Source organism: Somniosus microcephalus, chromosome 5 (assembly GCF_052327205.1).
Source record: "Somniosus microcephalus isolate GS21.2 chromosome 5, FLI_Smic_1.0, whole genome shotgun sequence".
NCBI classification, from domain to species: Eukaryota; Metazoa; Chordata; class Chondrichthyes; order Squaliformes; family Somniosidae; genus Somniosus; species Somniosus microcephalus.
In genome coordinates, this window is record NC_140991.1 from 82045065 (window position 1) to 82066247 (window position 21183).

The following is a 21183-nucleotide window of genomic DNA, read 5'->3' on the forward strand; positions in this document are numbered from 1 at the left end:
TGGATGAGTTCTTTGTGGAGGGTGGAAGATGAAAGGGACTAAAGGAGCTGCAAGTAGATATTGATAAGATGGGGGAAGGGGCTAAAAAGTGGCAAATGGAAATGAAAAAAACCCACCCGTAATTAAACTCTACATGGAAGTAGGCTGGATGCTATGGAAGAGTTGGGGGTACAGATTCAAGGGACATTAAAGGCAGTACCTCGGGTTGATGAGGCTGCAAAAATGCTAATTAAATTTTAGATTTTATTATGAACATAAATAGGAGCAGGAGTAGGCCATACGGCCCCTCGAGCCTGCTCCGCCATTCAATAAGATCATGGCTGATCATCGACCTCAACTCCATTTTCCCGCCCGATCTCCATATCCCTTGATTCCCTTGGAGTCCAAAAATCTACCTATCTCAGCCTTCAATATACTCAAAGACTCCACATTCACAGCCCTCTTGGCAGAGAATTCCAAAGATTCACAACCCTCTGAGTGAAGAAATTCCTCCTCATCTCCGTCTTAAATGGCCTACCCCTTATCCTGAGACTATGCCCCCTAGTTCTAGACACTCCAACCAGGGGAAACAATCTCTCAGCATCTACCCTGTCAATCCCCTTCAGAATCGTGTATGTTTCAATGAGATCACCTCTCATCCTTCTAAACTCCAGAGAGTCAGAGTAGAAATAGAAGGATATTTCAGATGAATACATGGTTAGAGGAATGGTGCAAGGGGGAAGGGATTCAAATTCCTGGGACATTGGAACCGGTTCTGGGGGAGGTGGGACCAGTACAAACTGGACGGTTTGGACCTGGGCGGGACCGGGACCGATGTCCTAGGGGGAGTGTTTGCTAGTTCTGTTGGGGAGGGTTTAAACTAAAATGGCAGGGGGTTGGGAACCTGTGTAGGGAGACAGAGGAAAGGGAATCAAGGATAGAAACAAAAGACAGGAAGGAGAAAAGCAAAAGTGGAAGGCAGAGTAATCAAGGGTGTAAATTGAACAGGGCCGCAGTAAATAATAATTCTAAAAGGACTAAAATGTTAAAAAGTCAAGCCTGAAGGCTTGGTGTCTTAATGCAAGGAGCATTCGTAATAAGGTGGATGAATTAGCTGCGCAAATAGATGTAAACGGATATGATATAATTGGGATTACGGAGACATGGCTCCAGGATGACCAAGTCTGGGAATTCAACATCCAGGGGTATTCAATATTCAGGAAGGACAGGCAAAAAGGAAAAGGAGGTGGGGTAGCATTGCTGGTTAAAGAGGAGATTAACACAATAATAAGGAAGGTATTAGCTCTGATGATGTGGAATCTATATGGGCAGAGCTGAGAAATACCATGAGGCAGAAAACGTTGGTGGGAGTGGTATACAGACCCCCAAACAGTAATGCTGAGGTTGGGGATGGCATTAAACGGGAAATTAGAGACGCGTGCAATAAGGGCACAGCAGTTGTCATGGGTGACTTTAATCTACATAGATTGGGCTAACCAAATAAGTAACAATACTGTAGAGGAGGAATTCCTAGAGTGTACACAGGATGGTTTCCTGGACCAATATGTCGAGGAACCAACCAGAGATCAGGCCATCTTAGACTGGGTATTATGTAATGAGAAAGGATTAATTAGCAATCTTGTTGTACGAGGCCCCTTGGGGCGGAGCAATCATAATATGATAAAATTCTTCATTAAGATGGAGCGTGAATAGGGTCCTGAATTTAAATAAAGGAAACTACGATGGTATGAGGTGCGAGTTGGCTAGGATGGATTGGGGAACGTTACTCCAAGGGTTGACGGTGGATAGGCAATGGCAAACATTTAAAGATCGCATAGATGAACTACAGAATTTGTTCATCCCTGTTTGGCATAAAAATAAAACAAAAAAGGTGACTCAACCGTGGCTAACAAGGGAAATTAGGGATAGCATAAGATCCAAGGAGAGGACATATAATTTGGCCAGAAAAAGCAGAAAACCTGAAGATTGGGAGCAGTTTAGGATTCAGTAAAGGAGGACAAAGGGATTAATTAAGAGGGGGAAAATAGATTGAGAGTAAGCTTGCAGGGAACATAAAAACTGACTCTAAAAGTTTCTATAGATATGTGAAGAGAAAAAGATTGGTGAAGTCAAGCGTAGGTCCCTTGCAGTCAGAATCAGGGGAATTTATAATGGGGAACAAATAAATGGCTGACCAATTAAATACATACTTTGGTTCTGTCTTCACAAAGGAGGACACAAATAACCTCCCAGAGATGTCGGGGAACATCGGGCCTAATGAGAGGGAGGAACTGAAGGAAATCAGTATTTGTAGGGAAATGGTGTTAAGGAAATTGACGGGATTGAAGGCCGATAAATTCCCAGGGCCTGATAATCTACATCTTAGGGTATCACAGAATCACAGAATCACAGAATCACAGAAACCCCACAGTGCAGATAGAGGCCATTTCGGCCCATCGAGCCTGCACCGACACATATCCCACCCGATCCCCGTAACCCCTACACCAACACATATCCCACCCTATCCCTGTAACCCCTTAAGGAAGTGGCCATAGAAATAGTAGATGCATTGCTGGTCATCTTCCAAACTTCTATAGACTCTGGCACAGTTCCCATGGATTGGAGGGTAGCTAATGTAACCCCACTATTTAAAAAAAAAAAAAAAAAAGGTGGTAGAGAGAAAACGGGGAATTATAGTCCGTTATAAAAGATGTAATAGCAGAGCACTTGGAAAACAGTGACAGGATCGGACAAAGTCAACATGGCTTTACAAAAGGTAAATCGTGTTTGACTAATCTACTGGAATTTTTTGAGGATGTAACTGTTAGAATAGATAAGGGAGAACCAGTGGATGTGGTGTATTTGGACTTTCAGAAGGCTTTCGATAAGGTCCCGCATAAGAGATTGGCATGCAAAGTTAAAGCACATGGGATTGGGGGGTAAGGTACTGTCTTGGATAGAGAACTGGTTGGCAGACAGAAAGCAAAGAGTTGGAATAAACAGGTCTTTTTCCGAGTGGCAGGCAGTGACTAGTGGGGTACCGCAGGGATCGGTGCTAGGACCCCAGCTATTCATTCACAATATATATAAATGATCTAGACGAGGGAACTAGATGCAATATCTCCAAGTTTGCAGACGACACAAAGCTGGGTCGGTGTGTGTGCTGTGAGGAGGATGCCGAGAAACTCCAGTATGATTTGGACAGGTTGGGTGATTGGGCAGATGCATGGCAAATGCAGTATAATGTGGATAAATCAAAATCAACTTTTATTGTCATTGTTAGTGCACAAGTGCAGTACAACGAAATGTAGGCTTGCGGCTCCCGAGAGTGTACATTTAGATTAAGACATTTAAACATTCAACATACATTTGGCTTGTAATACATTAACATAAACATAACCATAATAAAGTGCATTGGCAGATGTGCAGGCTTGAGAGTTTATTTGTGGAGTTCAGCAGGATGACAGCCCTGGGAGACGATCCACTTCGGTGGCAAAAACAGGAAGACAGATTATTATCTGAACGGCAATAGATTGGGAAAAGGGGAAGTGCAACAAGACCTGGGTGTCCTTGTGCACCAGTTGCTGAAGGTAAGCATGCAGGTGCAGCAGGTGGTTAAGAAGGCAAATGGTATGTTGGCTTTCATAGCGAGAGGATTCAAGCACAGGAGCAAGGATGTCTTGCTGCAGTTGTACAGGGCCTTGGTGAGACCACACCTGGAGTATTGTGTGCAGTTTTGGTCGCCTTATCTGAGGAAGGATGTTCATGCCATGGAGACAGTCTGGTGAATCTTCGCTGCACTAATACCTGGGATGGCAGGAATGACGTATGAGGAGAGATTGGGTTGATTAGGCTTATATTCGCTGGAGTTTAGAAGAATGTAAGGGGATCTCATTGAAACTTATAAAATTCTAACAGGACTAGACTAGACGCAGGAAGGATGTTCCCGATGGCGGGGGAGTCCAGAACCAGAGGTCTAAGGATAAGGGGTAAGCCATTTAGGACAGAGATGAGGAGGAATTTCTTCACCCAGAGAGTGGTGAACCTGTGGAATTCTCTACCACACAAGGCAGTTGAGGCCAATTCATTAAATATATTCAAGGAGGAGTTAGATATATTTCTTAAGGCTAAAGGGATATGGGGAGAAAGTAGGAACAGGGTACTGAATTTGGATGATCAGCCATGATCTCATTAAATGGCGGAGCAGGCTCGAGGGGCCGAATGGCCTACTCCTGCTCCTATCTTCTATGTTTCTATATATAGGCCCATTCTACACAATCTCTCATCATAGGACAGCCCTCTCATCCCAGGAATCAATCTAGTGAACCTTCGTTAAAACGCCTCCAAGGCAAGTATATCCTTAGATAAGGAGACCAAAACTGTGCACAGTACTCCAGGTGTAGTCTCATCAAGGCCCTGTACAATTGTAGCAAGATTTCCTTACTCTTATACTCCAACACCCTTGCAATAAAGGCCAACATGCCATTCGCCTTCCTTATTGCTTGCTGTACCTGCATGCTAGTTTTCTTTGTTTCTTGCACGAGGAGACCCAAATCTCTCTGAACACCAACATTTGAAAGTTTCTCACCATTTAAAAAATATTCTGTTTTTCTATTCTTCCTCCATCAGTGAATAACCTCACATTTCCCTACATTGTACTCCATCTGCCACCTTACTGCCCACTCAGTCTACCTATATCCCTTTGCAGACTCTTTGGGCTGGATTTTATGAATGGAGACGTGATGGAGGTCTCAGTCCCGCCTCCATCATGCTCTGGCCAACCAGCGGAATTTTCCCCTGATTGACCTTGTTAAGCCCGCCCTGTGGGCTCAGCAGGCCAATTAGGGGGAAGTCACTGATGGAGCACGTCAACGGCTGACGTGCCGTGCCATCTGTCAAGATTTCTTGAAAGAAGAAATGTCAGCGTTTGACAGTCAAACACTGACATTCTGTGCAGTTTGATGAGGCCTTGTGTTCAGGACTCATCAAACCTTTCAACTTTGTAGAAAGCAGATGACTGTTGGTTCGGAAGATCCAACAGCCAGTCTGTGAAATCTACAATGGAGATGTCGGGGCTCCGGAGCCACAGCAGCTGAAGGCTGTAGGCAGAAACAAAGGTAAGTGAACATTTTATAACACTTTACACTCCCCTCGCATACTTACCACTGCACACTTGCACCTATCACTCACCTCTACATTGCACTTTCAGACCCCTCCGACCCCCGCAGACCTCCTGCTCGACTCCTCCAACTCAGCGGGGTTCTCCGAGGTTGGGAAGCCTGCACCTGAAAAGGTAAAATGGGACTAATCCATTTTTCTGCCTGTTAACAGGCAGTTGATGGGATTTAATCCCTTTCCCGCCTCGAGGAAACGGGACCCGGGGCAGGACGGCTTCCTGCCTCCTGGCAAAAGGGCACCGAGGCGGGATGAGGGCAGGTTTGCCAGCTGCCCCCACATTCTGCAACTTTACCGGCAGTCCCGCCTGTCTACAAAAAGCAGGACAAATCCGACCCGGCCAATTACCGTCCCATCAGTCTACTCTCAATCATCAGCAAAGTGATGGAAGGTGTCGTCGACAGTGCTATCAAGCGGCACTTACTCAGCAATAACCTGCTAACTGACGCCCAGTTCGGGTTCCGCCAGGGCCACTCAGCTCCTGACCTCATTAAAGCCTTGGTCCAAACATGGACAAAAGAGCTGAACTCAAGAGGTGAGGTGAGAGTGACTGCCCTTGACATCAAGGCAGCATTTGATCGAGTGTGGCATCAAGGAGCCCTAGCAAAACTGAAGTCAATGGGAATCAAGGGGAAAACTCTCCATTGGTTGGAATCCTACCTAGCACAAAGGAAGTTGGCTGTGGTTGTTGGAAGTCATTCATCTCAATCACATGACATCACTGCAGGAGTTCCTCAGGGCAGTGTCCTAGGCCCAACCATCTTCAGCTGTTTCATCAATGACCTTCCCTCCATCATAAGGTCAGAAGTGGTGATGTTCGCTGATGATTGCACACTGTTCAGCCCCATTCGAGACTCGTCAGATACTGACGCAGTCCATGTCCATATGCAGCAAGACCTGGACAACATTCAGACTTGGGCTGACAAGTGGCAAGTAACATTCGCACCACACAAGTGCCAGGCAATGACCATCTCCAACAAGCGAGACTCTAACCATCTCTCCATGACATTCAATGGCATTACCATCGCTGAATCCCCCACTATCAACATCCTGGGGGTTACCATTGATCAGAAACTGAACTGGACCAGCCATATAAATACTGTGGCTACAAGAGCAGGCCAGAGGCTGGGAATTCTGCGGCGAGTGTCTCACCTCCTGACTCCCCAAAGCCTTTCCACCATCTACAAGGCACAAGTCAGGAGTGTGATGGAATACTCTCCACTTGCCTGGATGAGTGCAGCTCCAACAACACTCAAGAAGCTCGACACCATTCAGGATAAAGCAGCCCGCTTGATTGGCACTCCATCCACCACCTTCAACATTCACTCCCTCCACCACTGGCGCACTGTGACTGCAGTGTGTACCATCTACAAGATGCACTGCAGCAACTCGCCAAAGCTCCTTCAACAGCACCTTCCAAACCCGCGACCTCTACCCCTTAGAAGGACAAGGGCAGCAGACGCATGGGAACATCACCACCTACAAGTTCCCCTCCAAGCCACACACCATCCTGACTTGGACCTGTATCGCTGTTCCTTCACTGTCGCTGGGCCGAAATCCTGGAACTCCCTTCCTAACAGCATTGTGGGTGTACCTACACCATATGGACTGCAGCGGTTCAAGAAGGCGGCTCACCACCATCTTCTCGTGGGCAATTAGGGATGGGCACTAAATGCAGGCCTAGCCAGCGACGCCCACATCCCATCAATGAATATAAAAAAAAATACCCGCCTGCTTGGGGCTGACAAAACGCCTATCGTGTTCTCCTCACAGCTTACTGTCCCACCTAGCTTTGTATCATCAGCAAACTTGGCTACATTACACTGAGTCCCTTCATCTAGGTAATTAGGAAACGCTCATTTAGACGGCACCTAAATATCCAGAATTCTCTAATAACCGGCATAACTCCGAAAACACCTCCATAACCAGAAATGTTGCCGAATCCGAGTCTCCCGCGGTGGCCGAGTTAGTCAGTGGGGGTAGTTCTCCAAACTGCCACTACTCGGCTTCTTGGCGCTGTCGGAAGTCTCTGTAGGTGAGTACCCAATTATACTGCACATTTCTTGATGTTTTAATTTTTGTTTGTTAAAAATAGCCTCGGTAGATATACCTCTCCGTTATCCGGAATTTTTAATCAACCGGCACCATCTTGGTCCCATCGGTGCCAGATACGAAAGAGTTTCCTGTATAGATTGTAAATAGCTGAAGACCCAACATTGATCCTTGCGGCACCTCACTATTTACAGCCTGCCAACTTGAAAAAGATCCGTTTATCCCTACTTTCTGTTTTCTGTCCGTTAACCAATCCTCTATCCATGCTACTATATTACCCCCAACACCATGAGCCCTAATCTTGTGTAATAACCTTTTGTGTGGCTCCTTATCGAATGCCTTCTCGAAATCCAAATATACTACATCCACTGGATCCCCTTTATCTAACCTGCTAGTTGCATCCTCAAAAAAACTCTCATAAATTTGTCAAACACAATTTCCCTTTCATAAAACCATGTTGACTCTGCCTAATCATATTATGATTTTCTAAGTGCCCTTATACCACTTCCTTAACAATGGATACCAGCATTTTCCTGTCTGGGACCATTCTAGAATCTAGGAAATTTTGGAAGATCAAAACCAATGCATCTACTATCTCTTCAGCCACCTCTTAGAACCCTAGGATGTAGGCCGTCAGGTCCAGGGGATTTGTCAGCTTTTAGTCCCATTAGTTTCTCTAGTACTTTTTCTCTACTTATATTAATTATGTTAAGTTCCTCACCCTCATTAGACCCTTGGTTCCCCACCATTTTTGGTATGCTTTTTGTGTCTTCTACTGTGAAGACAGACACAAAATATTTGTTTAACGTTTCTGCCATTTCCATATTCCCCATAATAATTTCTCCTGTCTCAGTCTCTAAGGGACCAAAGTTTACTTTTGCTACTCTCTTCCTTTTTACGTACTTGTAGAAGCCCTTACAATCTGCTTTTATATTTCTTGCTAGTTTTCTCTTTTTTTTCCCTTTTTTTATCAATTTTTTGGGCAACCTTTGCTGGTTTCTGAAACTCCCAATCCTCAGGCTTACTATTATGCTTTGCAACATTATAAGCTTCTTTCAATCTAATGCTATCCCAAACTTTTTTAGTTAGCCACGGTTGGATCACTTTCCCCGTGGAGTTTTTGTTTCTCAATGGAATGTATTTTTGTTGAGAATTATGAAATGTTTCTTTAAATGCTAGCCACTGCTTATCTACTGCCATAACTTTTAATCTATTTTCTAATCTACCTTAGCCAACCTATATCCCTCATACATTTGTACAGGAAACTCTCTTTTGACCGGCACCTAAATATCTGGATATCTCTCTTAACCGGCAAAATTCAGGAGTAGGTTCAGTTAAGTTTTACTATATATTTATGGTTGTGTAACCGGGGTTCCTGGATCTGTGGCCGTGCAACAGGGACTCCTGGATCTGTGGCCGTGTAACCGGAGCTCCTGTACCTGTGGCCATGTACAGGGCTCTCGTACCTTAGTAAGTATACCTCTCTGTAGTTCGGACTTTTTGATCAACCGGTACCATGCCGGTCCCGTCGGTGCCAGATAAGAGTTTCCTGTAATTGGCTTTATTTAAGTTTAAGACTCTAGTTTCGGACTTAGGCAAGTCACTCTCAAAAATTAAGGTGAAATTCTATCATATTATGATCACTCTGCCCCAGAGGATCCTTTACTATGATATTACTAATTAACCCTGTCTCATTACACAATACAAGATCTAAAATAGCCTGTTCCCTGGTTGGTTCCATGACATATTGTTCTAAGAAACTGTCCCGAATACGTTCCATGAACTCGTCCTCCAGACTACCTTTGCCAATTTGATTTGTCCAGTCTATATGAAGATTAAAGTACCCCAAGATTATTGCATTACCTTTGTTGCAAGCTCCTACAATTTCTTGATTGATTATTCTGTCCAATAGTATAGCTACTGTTAGGGGGCCAATATACTCAGTTAGAGTACATTGGCGGAAGGGTCGAGAACCAGAGGACACAGATTTAAGGTGATTGGCAGAAGAACCAAAGGCGACGTGAGGGAAAACTTTTTTACGCAATGAGTGGTTAGGTTCTGGGATGCACTGCCTGAGAGGGTGGTGGAGGCAGACTTAATCGTGGCTTTCAAAAGGGAATTGGATAAGTACCTGAAGGAAAAATAGTTACAGGGCAACGGGGAAAGGACGGGGCAGTGTGACTAGCTGAAGTGCTCTTGCAGAAAGTCGGGACGGGCTGAATGGCCTCCTGTGCTGTAACCATTCTATGATACTATTGTGTAAGCAGGATTCACTCTCAAATAATTGGTTGAATTTGGCTATTTTTCTGCCTTGTTTAAATGCAGTGTACAATTGGGACGGATGGGAATTAGGCCACAACATTGTATGTAATGTGCTTGGTACTTGTTGATAACTGACCATAATATTGAACATTAACATCTAAATATGCTACAGAACAATCTTTTTGAAATACTTTTCTTTTCAGTTACTCCATTTGATGTTGTAAAAATACGACTGCAAGCACAGAGGACTCCATTTCATAAAGGTAACTGCTAAAATAAGTGCAAGCTAAATATTTAATAGAAACAAACTAGAGTAACATTTTCCCCTGTCTCCCTAATTGAGTAGCAGAATGTTACCATGTCTCAGGGAATGTCTGTCTACCAAAATCATTATTAAGACAGCTACAAGTAGTTTGAAACTATAGCATTTACAGTTGGTTCTAGCAATTTAACATGTATGCTACTGAGATCGGTACATAGAAGTGAATTTTGCTGCTCATTTTGTTACAGATGTTAAAACTGTTGCAAAATTGATTTTCTTCTATGTGCTACCAGTGTTTCTAATCCCTGTATTTTTAATGTTGTATAGTACATCAATAGTTTGTGCATGACAGTAGTTTGTACATTTATCCTGATTTTAAATATATTTTTTAATCATAGGGAAATGCTTTCTGTACTGCAATGGCCTGATGGACCATTTGTGTGTCTGTGAGAATGGAAATGCCCTTGCTTGGTATAAAGCACCGGGACAATTCAGAGGGACTGTGGTAAGTGTCTTAATTGCTTTGTAGAATGCACTCCCAAAAGAGATTCAAAAACTTGTGGGAAAATTATTCTTATGAATAAATATTTACTTACTGATGATGTATGTACCAATCATTATAATGCAAGTTCAACATAACAGGAATAATTTTGTATGGATGATCACCGACTGATAATTTTATGGATGTTCAGATAAATGCTACCAGTTTTCTCGGAGTTGTATACAGTTGTTAGGATCACCAACATGTATGGCAAATGGCCAATCCAGATCTTTTACTAAAGCAAAATACTGTGGATGCTTGTAATTGGAAATAAAAACATAAAATTGGAAATGCTCAGCAAATCAGGCAGCATCTGTGGAGAGAGAAACAAGTTAATATTTCAGGTCAATGACCTTTCATCAGAACTGGAAAAAGGTTTAAAGCAAGTACAGAGGCAGGGAAAGTGTGTGTGTGGGGGGGGGGGGGGGGGGGAGAGAGGAGAAAAGGTCTGTGATCAGGTGAAAGGCAGGAGTGATTAAATGACAAAAGGTATGATGGTGCAAGGCAAAAGGGGATGGTCATGGCACTATTTAAAAATCTTGTGTGGGGTGCATCCACCATTGGAATTTCCATCAGAAATGTTTACAATGTTAAAATGTCAGATTTACCTGTACCAATTTCCCTGCCACACCACCAGGTGGTGCTGCAGAGCCTCTCTATCCCCTCGCACAGCTTCTTCTTGAAAGTTGAGTTTCTCAGTCTTCTCCCGATGGCCCTGGGTTTATTTTCTGTCTACTCTTAGTATTTTTACCCAGGTCCAGAGGCATGGTCCTACAACTCCTGTAGGTCAATGCCCTTCTCACCTCCCTACTTCTGGCCCCTTTTCTGAGTCCTCTTTACTCCTTCCCGAGACCTGCAGCCACTGTCCCTGTCCGTGTTGCTACCTAATGTCCCTCTGGCCTCCCTTTTCCGATTGTGTTCACCCCCAGCCAGGACTGGGATCTGCCGCCCCTACTCCTGTTCCACCCACTGGCCAGACATCCCAGCCCACTCCCACTGGCCTGGCCTCCCCTTCTGGCTTCTTTCCTGGGGTCTTTAGCATCCATTCTTGTCCCATACACTGCCACTCCACTGCCTGGTATCCCATGCCTCCTGCTGGCCCAGACATAATTTTCCAGCTCCTCTTCGCTGATTCCTGGCCCTGCAACCTATCTTTTATTTTCCTGCTTCACCCCATGGTTGGTGTTGGTGCCCTGCTGTGGCCACTGCCAAAATTCAACCCATATCAGCCCATTTTACTACCTGCTTCATCTGGTACCAATGTTACATTTAGAAAAGCATATTCTATTCAGATGTTGTCTAAAAATCCATCTGGAAATAGTTCCTATAAAGGTTAAATCCCACATTGTTAACAAGTGGCAGATAACATTCACACCACACAATTACCAGGAATGGCCATTTCCAACAGGTCTAACCACATCCCCTTGACCTACAATGGCACCACCATTACCAAGTCCCCCACCATCAATATCTTGAAGATCATTATTGATCAGTTGCTTAATTGGACCAGCTATATCTACACTGTGGCTACAAGAGCAGGGCAGAGGCTGGGTCCTCTGCAAGAAAAAAAAAAAAAATCTTGAACATAAATAGGAGCAGGAGTAGGCCATTCGGCCCTCGAGCCTGCTCCACCATTCAATAAGATCATGGCTGATCTTCTGCCTCAACTCCACTTTCCACTATCCCCATATCCCTTGAATCCCTTAATATCCAATAATTTATCGATCTCTGCCTTGAATATACTCAACGACTGAGCCTCCACAGCCCTCTGGGGTAGAGAATTCCAAAGATTCACCACCCTCTGAGTGAAGCAGTTTCTTCTCATTTCAGTCCTAAATGGCCGACCCCTTATTCTGAGACTGTGACACCTGGTTCTAGACTTCCCCAGCCAGGGGAAACATCCCTGCATCTACCTTGTCAAACTCTAAGAATTTTATATCATTCCTCTAAACTCTAGAGAATATAAGCCGTCTACTCAATCTCTCCTCATGGGACAATGCCCCCCCCCCCCCCCCCAATCCCAGGAACCAGTTGGTTGAACCTTTACATAGAAACATAGAAGGCAGGAGTAGGCCATTTGGCCCCTCGAGCCTGCTCTGCCATTCAATGCAATCATGGCCCAGCATATAGGCCCAGCAGCGCCTATATTTCTTGAGGCTGAAGGGATGTAATCTGTCACCCCCGATCCTCTCTAACTTCTACCGCTGCACTATAGAGAGCATCCTGACAAACTGTATCACGGTATGGTACGGCAGCTGTAGCTCCCATGACCGGAAAGCCCTGCAGCGGGTAGTCAAAACTGCCCAACGCATCACCGGCACCCGGCTACCGACCATAGAACATATATATCAGAAACGCTGCCTACGGAGGGCACGGTCCATCATCAAAGACCCTACCCACCCCAGCCACAGTCTGTTCGCCCTCCTACCATCTGGAAGACGCTACAGATGCATTCGCACCCATACGACCAGATTTAGGAACAGCTTCTTTCCCAGGGCTGTCATCCTACTGAACTCCACAAATAAACACTAAAGCCTGCACATCTGCCGATGCACTTTATTATGGTCATATTTATGCTAATATATATGTACAAATGTATGTTGAAATGTTTGTGTCCTAATCCAAATTGTACACTCTTTGGAGCCGCAAGCCTACATTTCGTTGTACTGCACTTGTGCACTAACAATGACAATAAAAGTTGATTTGATTTGATGGCTGATCATCCAAATTCAGTACCCTGTCCCTGCCTTCTCTCCATATCCCTTGATCCCTTTAGCCTTAAGAAATATATCTAACTCCTTGAATATATTTAATGAATTGGCCTCTACTGCCTTCTGTGGTAGAGAATTCCACAGGTTCACCACTCTCTGGGTGAAGAAATTCCTCCTCATATCTGTCCTAAATGGCTTACCCCTTATCCTTAGACTGTGACCCCTGGTTCTGGACTCCCTGGCCATCGGGAACATCCTTCCTGCATCCAGTCTATCTAGTCCTGTTAGTATTTTATAAGTTTCAATGAGATCCCCTCTCATTCTTCTAAACTCCAGCAAGTATAAGCCCAATCGACCCAATCTCTCCTCATACGTCATTCCTGCCATCCCAGGTATCAGCCTGGTGAATCTTCGCTGAACTCCCTCCATGGCAAGAACATCCTTCCTCAGATAAGGCGACCAAAACTGCACACAATACTCCAGGTGTGGTCGCACCAAGGCCCTGTACAACTGCATCAAGACATCCTTGTTCCTGTACTCGAACCCTCTCGCTACGAAGGCCAGCATACCGTTTGCCTTCTTAACCGCCTGCTGCACCTGCACGCTTACCTTCAGCGACTGGTGCACAAGGACACGCAGGTCTCGTTGTACTTCCCCTTCTCCCAATCTATTGCCATTCAGATAATCTGCCTTCCTGTTTTTGACACCAAAGTGGATAACCTCACATTTATCCACATTATATTGCATCTGCCATGCTCTGCCCAATCACCCAACCTGTTCAAATCATACTGGAGTTTCTCAGCATCCTCCTTACAGCACACACACCCACCCAGCTTTGTGTCGTCTGCAAACTTGGAGATATTACATCCAATTCCCTCATCTAGATCATTTATATATATTGTGAATAGCTGGGGTCCCAGGACGGATCCCTGCGGTACCCCACTAGTCACTGCCTGCCACTCGGAAAAAGACCCGTTTATTCCAACTCTTTGCTTTCTGTCTGCCAACCAGTTCTCTATCCAAATCAATACCTTGCCCCCAATCCCATGTGCCTTAACTTTACACACTAATCTCTTATGAGGGACCTTATCGAAAGCCTTCTGAAAGTCCAAATACACCACATCCACTGGTTCTCCCTTATCTATTTTACCAGTTACATCCTCAAAAAATTCCAGTAGATTAGTCAAGCACAATTTACCTTTTGTAAATCCATGTTGACTTTGTCCGATCCTGTCGCTGTTTTCCAAGTGCTCTGCTATTACATCTTTTATAACGGACTCTAGCATTTTCCCCACTACCGGTGTCAGGCTTACCAGACTATAATTCTCCGTTTTCTCTCTACCACCTTTTTTAAATAGTGGGGTTACGTTAGCTACCCTCCAATCTATGGGAACTGTGCCAGAGTCTATAGAAGTTTGGCAGATGACCAGCAATGCATCTACTATTTCTAGGGCCACTTCCTTAAGTACCCTAGGATGTAGATTATCAGGCCCTGGGGATTTATCGGCCTTCAATCCCGTCAATTTCCCTGTTAGATCGGGTAATTAATTTCAGTGGACCACACTGATCTGAGGTCAACACACTAAAATAAAAGTTTGCGAGTCCGGTGGTAAGTTTTAAATAGTCGATTTATTGCATCACTTGATTTACACTGTTTGACTTCCTTCATCCGACTAGCATCATATTCAAAATGGCTGGTTTTTATACAGCAGCAGATGTACCCGCCCCCTTTATTACCATTGGCTCAGCCGCATGCATACAGAACTATGGTTGGTTCAGTTACATCGCACTGATTGGATCTCTGATACATCACTCATTCCTTTGTTCTCTAGTTAAGCTAAATCAGCACTTTCAGTATTAAGCTTAGATCAGCACTTTCATTGTTCATAGTTTAATCATATTAAAATCTATTATTAAAATGAATATATATATATTCCCTAACACTCCCCCCTTTGATTCTTTCAAAAATTGAATCATAAAAATAGAGTCAGATTAAAAATATAATCAATCATTGTTGTGTTTTGCCACTGTCCGGATCAGTGGCTTTTGCACAAATTTATATCAACCAGGATTTTACGTGGCCACGGTAAAAGCCTGGTTTTAATAAGTTAATTGATTTCATGATCTTAAATTGATTAGTGCATCTTAAAAGGGGGAGGAGCTCCCCTCAGGAAAAATACATTCAGGTAAAAATTAAAAAGTAAAAAAGGTAGAAAAATTATAAAAAGTAGAAAAGGTACAAAATTATCTAGCAGCTAAATATAACATGCCCCTTTAAGATGTAAAAACGGTCTGCGGCGACCTGCAAGGCGTCTTGCCTGCGGGGCAGCAGCCGCCTGGTGGCAAGCACATTTAATCAACAGAAACACACAATTTGATCCCCATCCTATTGTACAAGGCCTCCCTCTTATCTTTCTGAGGAATGTTTTGTCAAGTTTCTTCAAGGGCATTTTATGGCTTCGTGGCTCCTTGTTATCTAGCAGGTGCTATCCTCCCTGTTTCCTTGCATTTTACCATTCCCTTATCATTTCTATTTGTCTTTTGATTCTTTATATTCGACCTTGCTGGCATTTATGCTATCTTTTTCCGCTTGCCTGTTGTCAGTCCCTGGTCTAAGAATTAAAACCCATCTTTGAATCTAACAGCTATTTCTTACAATTCCCTTCTTTGAGAAGGAAGTATCCTTATTGACTTCTCACAATCGGCTCTTGACTAATCTAGCTAGCTCTTATTGCTCTCTCAACTTGGGCGTTAGTTAGTAGGGAGTCTTGAAGATTTCTCCCTTCCTTACAGTCCATTCTTTTGAGGGGGAGGAGCAACCTCTGACCCCTTACTCAAATTCAATTCACTGTTCCAGTGTTCCAATTCTGCCCCACCTGGGGAATCCTCTGTTTCTTCTATCTTTCCTGATGTTACCCCGCCTGGGGTCTCCTCTACATTACTTCGGATCTTCTCTTTCGGTGTGCTCAATTAATTTATTAGTGCTTGTCAGTCATGGGCATGAGTACCCAATTGGCTTATGTATCAAAGTCTTACTACACACGTTACATATATCAAATACACTATCATTACAAGTTGGATAACTACCAGAGCATATGAAATAATATGAACCTAATGGTGTGCTGATGTATTAAGCCCAATATCCCACCAATGTGAGTTGTCCCCTATGCTATCAATTTCAACATCTATTCTCGAGTTGTCTTGCTCCAAAACATAAAAATGCTTTAGGGAAGAGTTCAGTCGCATCATGAGCTCACTGAAACCCACAAACAACAGGGGAATGTCATATCCGAGTATCCGAATTGTGCCACCTAATTGTGTAGCTCATACTTAAAAACGTGTTGGTTGATGGGACAGGTCCTGTTAGACCCGTAAAGCATGGTAATTGCAGTAGTAGTGACACAGGAGGCACCACTAAAATCACCTCATACTGGATTCGTACTGGTTTTTCCCACGCTCTGTTACCTACAAAACACAATTATTACAGTCACCGTTAAATTCAGTCTTACAATCATTTCAAGCGACATTACAGTTTAACATCTAATCAACAAATCATGGATTTAAAAGACCCTCCAGATCTCTCTTACTCGTATCCATCTTGTGGATAATTCTTTACTAAACATGATTTCTCCTTGGCCCTCAATTGTACCAATCTAGATTCCATGTAACTCTCCACTTCAACTTCAATTTCAATCCCTCTAACAGGTACCAGTGTGTTTAACTCTATTCTGATTGTTTCATCAATTAGATAGTTTCTCGATGGAGTATGTGTCAATGCTTTAAAAGTTGCCTCGCTCTCCTGAGCCACATTAACCATTTCATGTTTTGCTGTTGTCAAGTAACTGAGCATGTCTGAGACCCGTTCTTTAGTGCAAATTCACCATACATTCCTGGATGGTAATTACTTCATACGTAACAAATCACATTTGCACACTCATACCGGTATCTCAATATCATGCCACACGTGCCATCCGATACAAGCCTTTCTCGGGCTTTCAGGTATCTTATCGAAAGATTGTAGTCGTCTAATGGCTGAATACTTCTTCAAGGTCTTACTTGCTGCTATTTAAGCTTTGACCTGAGCTCTTGGCCCTCTGCCTGTAATCTGGCCACTTCAGCCTGCTTGATTTCAAGCTGATTTTTAGCAGTAACTAGCCCTACATTAATCTCTTCCATTTCTTTCTCCTGAAGTGCTCTTTCCTGTAGTTGTGCTTTCACTAATGTGGTTTTCTCAGCTATTAGGCTCTCTAAAAGCATAATCTGTTGCTTAAAGTTATTCTCAAGATTCAACTTTTCTTTTTCCACGGTCTATTGTTGCCTGACTTTTCTCAATGTTTTCCGAAAACTGCTTTAACCTGTCAACTTTTTCAAGTAAAGCATCTTCCTTCTCTGCTAGAAGGGAGACAAAAGAGAATTTTCATTCTGCTTTGACTTCATTAATTTATTCTCCAAGTCTGAAACCAGTTCTTCCTTGGTCTGGCAATCTACCTGGAGATTTAGTAAGTGGTCGTTCAAATTATTTTCTTCTTGTTTCAGATCATCGAGTTCAGACTGATTTTTTTTCAGTTTTCTTTCTGCTCTTTTAAACTGCCTGAGAGCATTTTGCAAGTTCTCATTCAGTAGTGTAATTCTCCTGTTTCAATCTTACACTCTCAATCACTTTCCTTTAATTACATGTGGGATATGTGCATTCCCTCCTTCACTACCCCAATATTCTGTATTCGGTACACCTCTCGTCCTTGGGCTTGGGGTGCCATTACCGGTATTACCAATACCAACCCAAGAGCCCATTCAGTAGTGTAATTCTCCTGTTTCATTTGTCTTTTGTAATACATCTTTAATGCGAGACCCTAGGTCTCTAACCTTTTGATCCAGTGTCGCCAAATCAATAGTATTAACAACTGAGGTACCCATATTAAAGGCAGTTGTTGTGTCATTTATCACAGACCTTTTACATCTCCATATCTGTTTGTGTTTTTTACGGTGCCCACCTCCATTCCATGTCGCGCCTTGTTTTAACACTTGAGTTAGGAGGTGTTGGTATAATTATTGAGTTTTCTTAGAACACCACGTAGGTAAAGCCGTATCGGTTAAATCTAGCACTACCAGTACAAGTTCATGTTGCACATTATCATACAACTAGTTAACAAGATAACTTCCATTTATCAAATCATAACTTTCCTTCTATCACTGGGGAAATATTAACTTAAAATTAAGAAACTTAAATTTAATAATGTCCCATATCTTTAAATTTCATACTAAAGTTGTTGCTTGGTGAACTTAAACAGCTGTCAGTGGAAAGGGTTAACTCCTTTGCAGGTTTTTAAGAAGGTGGAGCAAAACATTATCAGGCGTAATTGCGTCACTTCACGTAAATTTAAAAAAAAACTTTCCTGATCGAAAAAGACAGCTGTGTTTTCACACTTTAAACATGAACAGAACAGATAAAACAAAACAAAATAGGTGTTCTTGCAGAAAGCAGTAAATTACTTCATATTTCTTATTATCCTTTCTTCAAATGTCTTTCCAAATTACTGTAAAAACATAACTGGGGAAAAATTAGTTTTTCACATTTAAACAAATCAAATCAAACTGCTTTAGAAGATTTCACCATAGCAACCGCAACTCCAAGGTTAAATCTTAGACTGAAACTTAATGTAACATTGTACAGTTTGCACTGCAAGTACAAAAATCTATCGCAATCTTTTGTTAAACAAACTTTTGTTGCTCTTCTCAGTTTTCACACACCAGCTTAACTTAAATTATTTCAAAGGTTTTTTTTTCAATTCTTGGGGCACAATCTTATTCGCACAATCTTATTCGCATATTCTTAAAACTTCCAAAATCCAAGACAAGACAAAAGATTTAAACGCTTTTAACACAGAGAAGTGGGTGGAGCTAAAACACACATAACAGAATCTTTCTTTTAAAGAACATCTAATCAGACAAAAGAAATACTGTAACTTCTTAAACATTCATAGTCATTTTTCAAGGTTCCTTTCACTCGGCAAATCTTGCGTTTTATTTGTCTCAGCACAGATGTTAATAACTTCCATGTCAGTAAAACTTTAAGTTTCTCTTTTTTCCTCTTTCCATCGGCGTCTCAGCATTTCTTGGCTTTCCAAATCCCTGTTTTTTTTTTTTCTTCCTTTGCTGAGTTTTCAGATTGGTTAGCCTGCAAATTAGATCTTTTTCCTCCTTTATCTCTCCTGTGTTCAGCCCCGAGTGTTCCAACCAGTTAGTTTTAAATCGCCCGTCGTACTCTAACACTTCCTCCTTCCCTTTCTGTTGACAGGCTATGATCTTTCCCCAATCTGTTTTTGCAGGGCTAAACACTTGTAACCACTGTTGGATCGCATCCCATCCGGCATCTATATCTTGCTCATCATTTCCCAGGCCAGTCTTTACTTTGCTGTGTAACTTATTTCCCTCTCTCCTGGGTATCATTACAGTCAGAATTTGGACTCCGTCACATGGGTGGAGTTGGTGCTTCGCCCTTCCCCATCTTCTTTCTTCTCATACTCCTTTTCTACTCTTTTCCTTTTCTGTCTCAATGGGGCCAAATGGGGTCCTGTTTTCTCTTCTTCACTTTCACTGACATTACTAGAGGATCCCGAGTCAGTCTCTTGACCTGCTTCTTGTCTTTGTCTCCCACGACCTTCCTCCTTTATTTCATTTAGATCTGGGTAACCCTTCCAGGTCCCGACACGTTTTCCCTTTTCTTCAACTACCGGGACTATCGGTTGTTTATCCAATTGTTTTTTTACAGTCCTTAACTTCATCTTTAAGTTTTTTAACTTCCACTTTTGACTTTTCAAGCTCATTTGTTTTCTTTTTCAATTGTTCATAAATCGCATTTTTCTGCTCTTTTGCATTGGTCAAGTCGTGATCATGTTGGGAGTTTGTCTTAATCTCATTTCGCCGTCGGATCTGACTCATAACTGCCGTGGACCATCTGATCCGTCTTTTATCTTTCATACGGGTCGTTTTTCCCCAGACCCTTTTTATGTCATCCAAAGACCATTGTCCGGAGGAGGTACTGTACTTTTGTTCAATTTCGAACCAGGTTTTAGGTAAGTCAAACTGTAATTCTATATAGTCATATACAACTGCTGGAGAATTTCGTCTTCTGAAATCTCAGGTGGAGCACGCCCACCCTTAATAGTTGTAGGTTTATCGAGTGGTGCCATAATATCGATTTCTTTACTTGGGGGTCTCGAGTCGTAGGCTTTTCAGCCGAGTCAATAAGTTAGAGCTCTATATTGGAACTCGAGCCATCTTACCACCCAGAGGGTTCACTACCCGGGAGGTTTGCGGAGTCGCGTGGAGGGGAGATGACTAGACAACTGACCGAGGACTTTTAGAATGAGGAGTCCTTACCGCCAAAAATAGATCCAGTGTCCCAGATCCAATCTCTTCCTTCAGCAACCCTGCTCGCAGCGCCAAATTGTTAGATCGGGTAATTAATTTCAGTGGACCACATTGATCTGAGGTCAACACACTAAAATAAAAGTTTGCGAGTCCGGTGGTAAGTTTTAAATAGTCGATTTATTGCATCACTTGATTTACACTGTTTGACTTCCTTCATCCGACTAACATCATATTCAAAATGGCTGGTTTTTATACAGCAGCAGATGTACCCGCCCCCTTTATTACCATTGGCTCAGCAGCATGCATACAGAGCTATGGTTGGTTCAGCTACATCGCACTGATTGGATCTCTGATACATCACTCATTCCTTTGTTCTCTAGTTAAGCTAAATCAGCACTTTCAGTATTAAGCTTAGATCAGCACTTTCATTGTTCATAGTTTAATCATATTATTAAAATCTATGTTATGTTATTAAAATGAGAAAATATATATATATATATATATATATATATATTCCCTAACACCATTTCCCTACAAATACTGATTTCTTTCAGTTCCTCCCTCTCATTAGACCTCCCTCTCATTAGACCCTATCTTCCCCGACATCTCTGGGAGGTTATTTGTGTCCTCCTTTGTGAAGACAGAACAAAGTATGTATTTATTTGGTCTGCCATTTCTTTGTTCCCCATTAATAAATTCCCCTGATTCTGACTGCAAGGGACCTACGCATGACTTCACCAATCTTTTTCTCTTCACATATCTATAAAAGCTTTGAGTCAGTTTTTATGTTCCCTGCAAGCTTATGCTCATACTCTATTTTCCCCCTTTAA

At 42.8% G+C, this 21183-nt stretch overlaps 1 protein-coding gene across 2 annotated transcripts in view; it reads left to right on the forward strand.

Moving 5' to 3' along the window:
• The window catches only part of LOC147117156 (mitochondrial glutathione transporter SLC25A40-like), a 114626-nt gene that overhangs the window by 20048 nt on the left and 73395 nt on the right, over positions 1-21183 (forward strand). For both annotated transcript variants that reach the window (XM_085987905.1, XM_085987903.1), the window contains exons 3-4: positions 9672-9731; positions 10129-10235. In XM_085987905.1, the coding sequence (XP_085844031.1) occupies positions 9672-9731; positions 10129-10235 (167 nt within the window). The remainder of the gene's footprint in view (positions 1-9671; positions 9732-10128; positions 10236-21183) is intronic.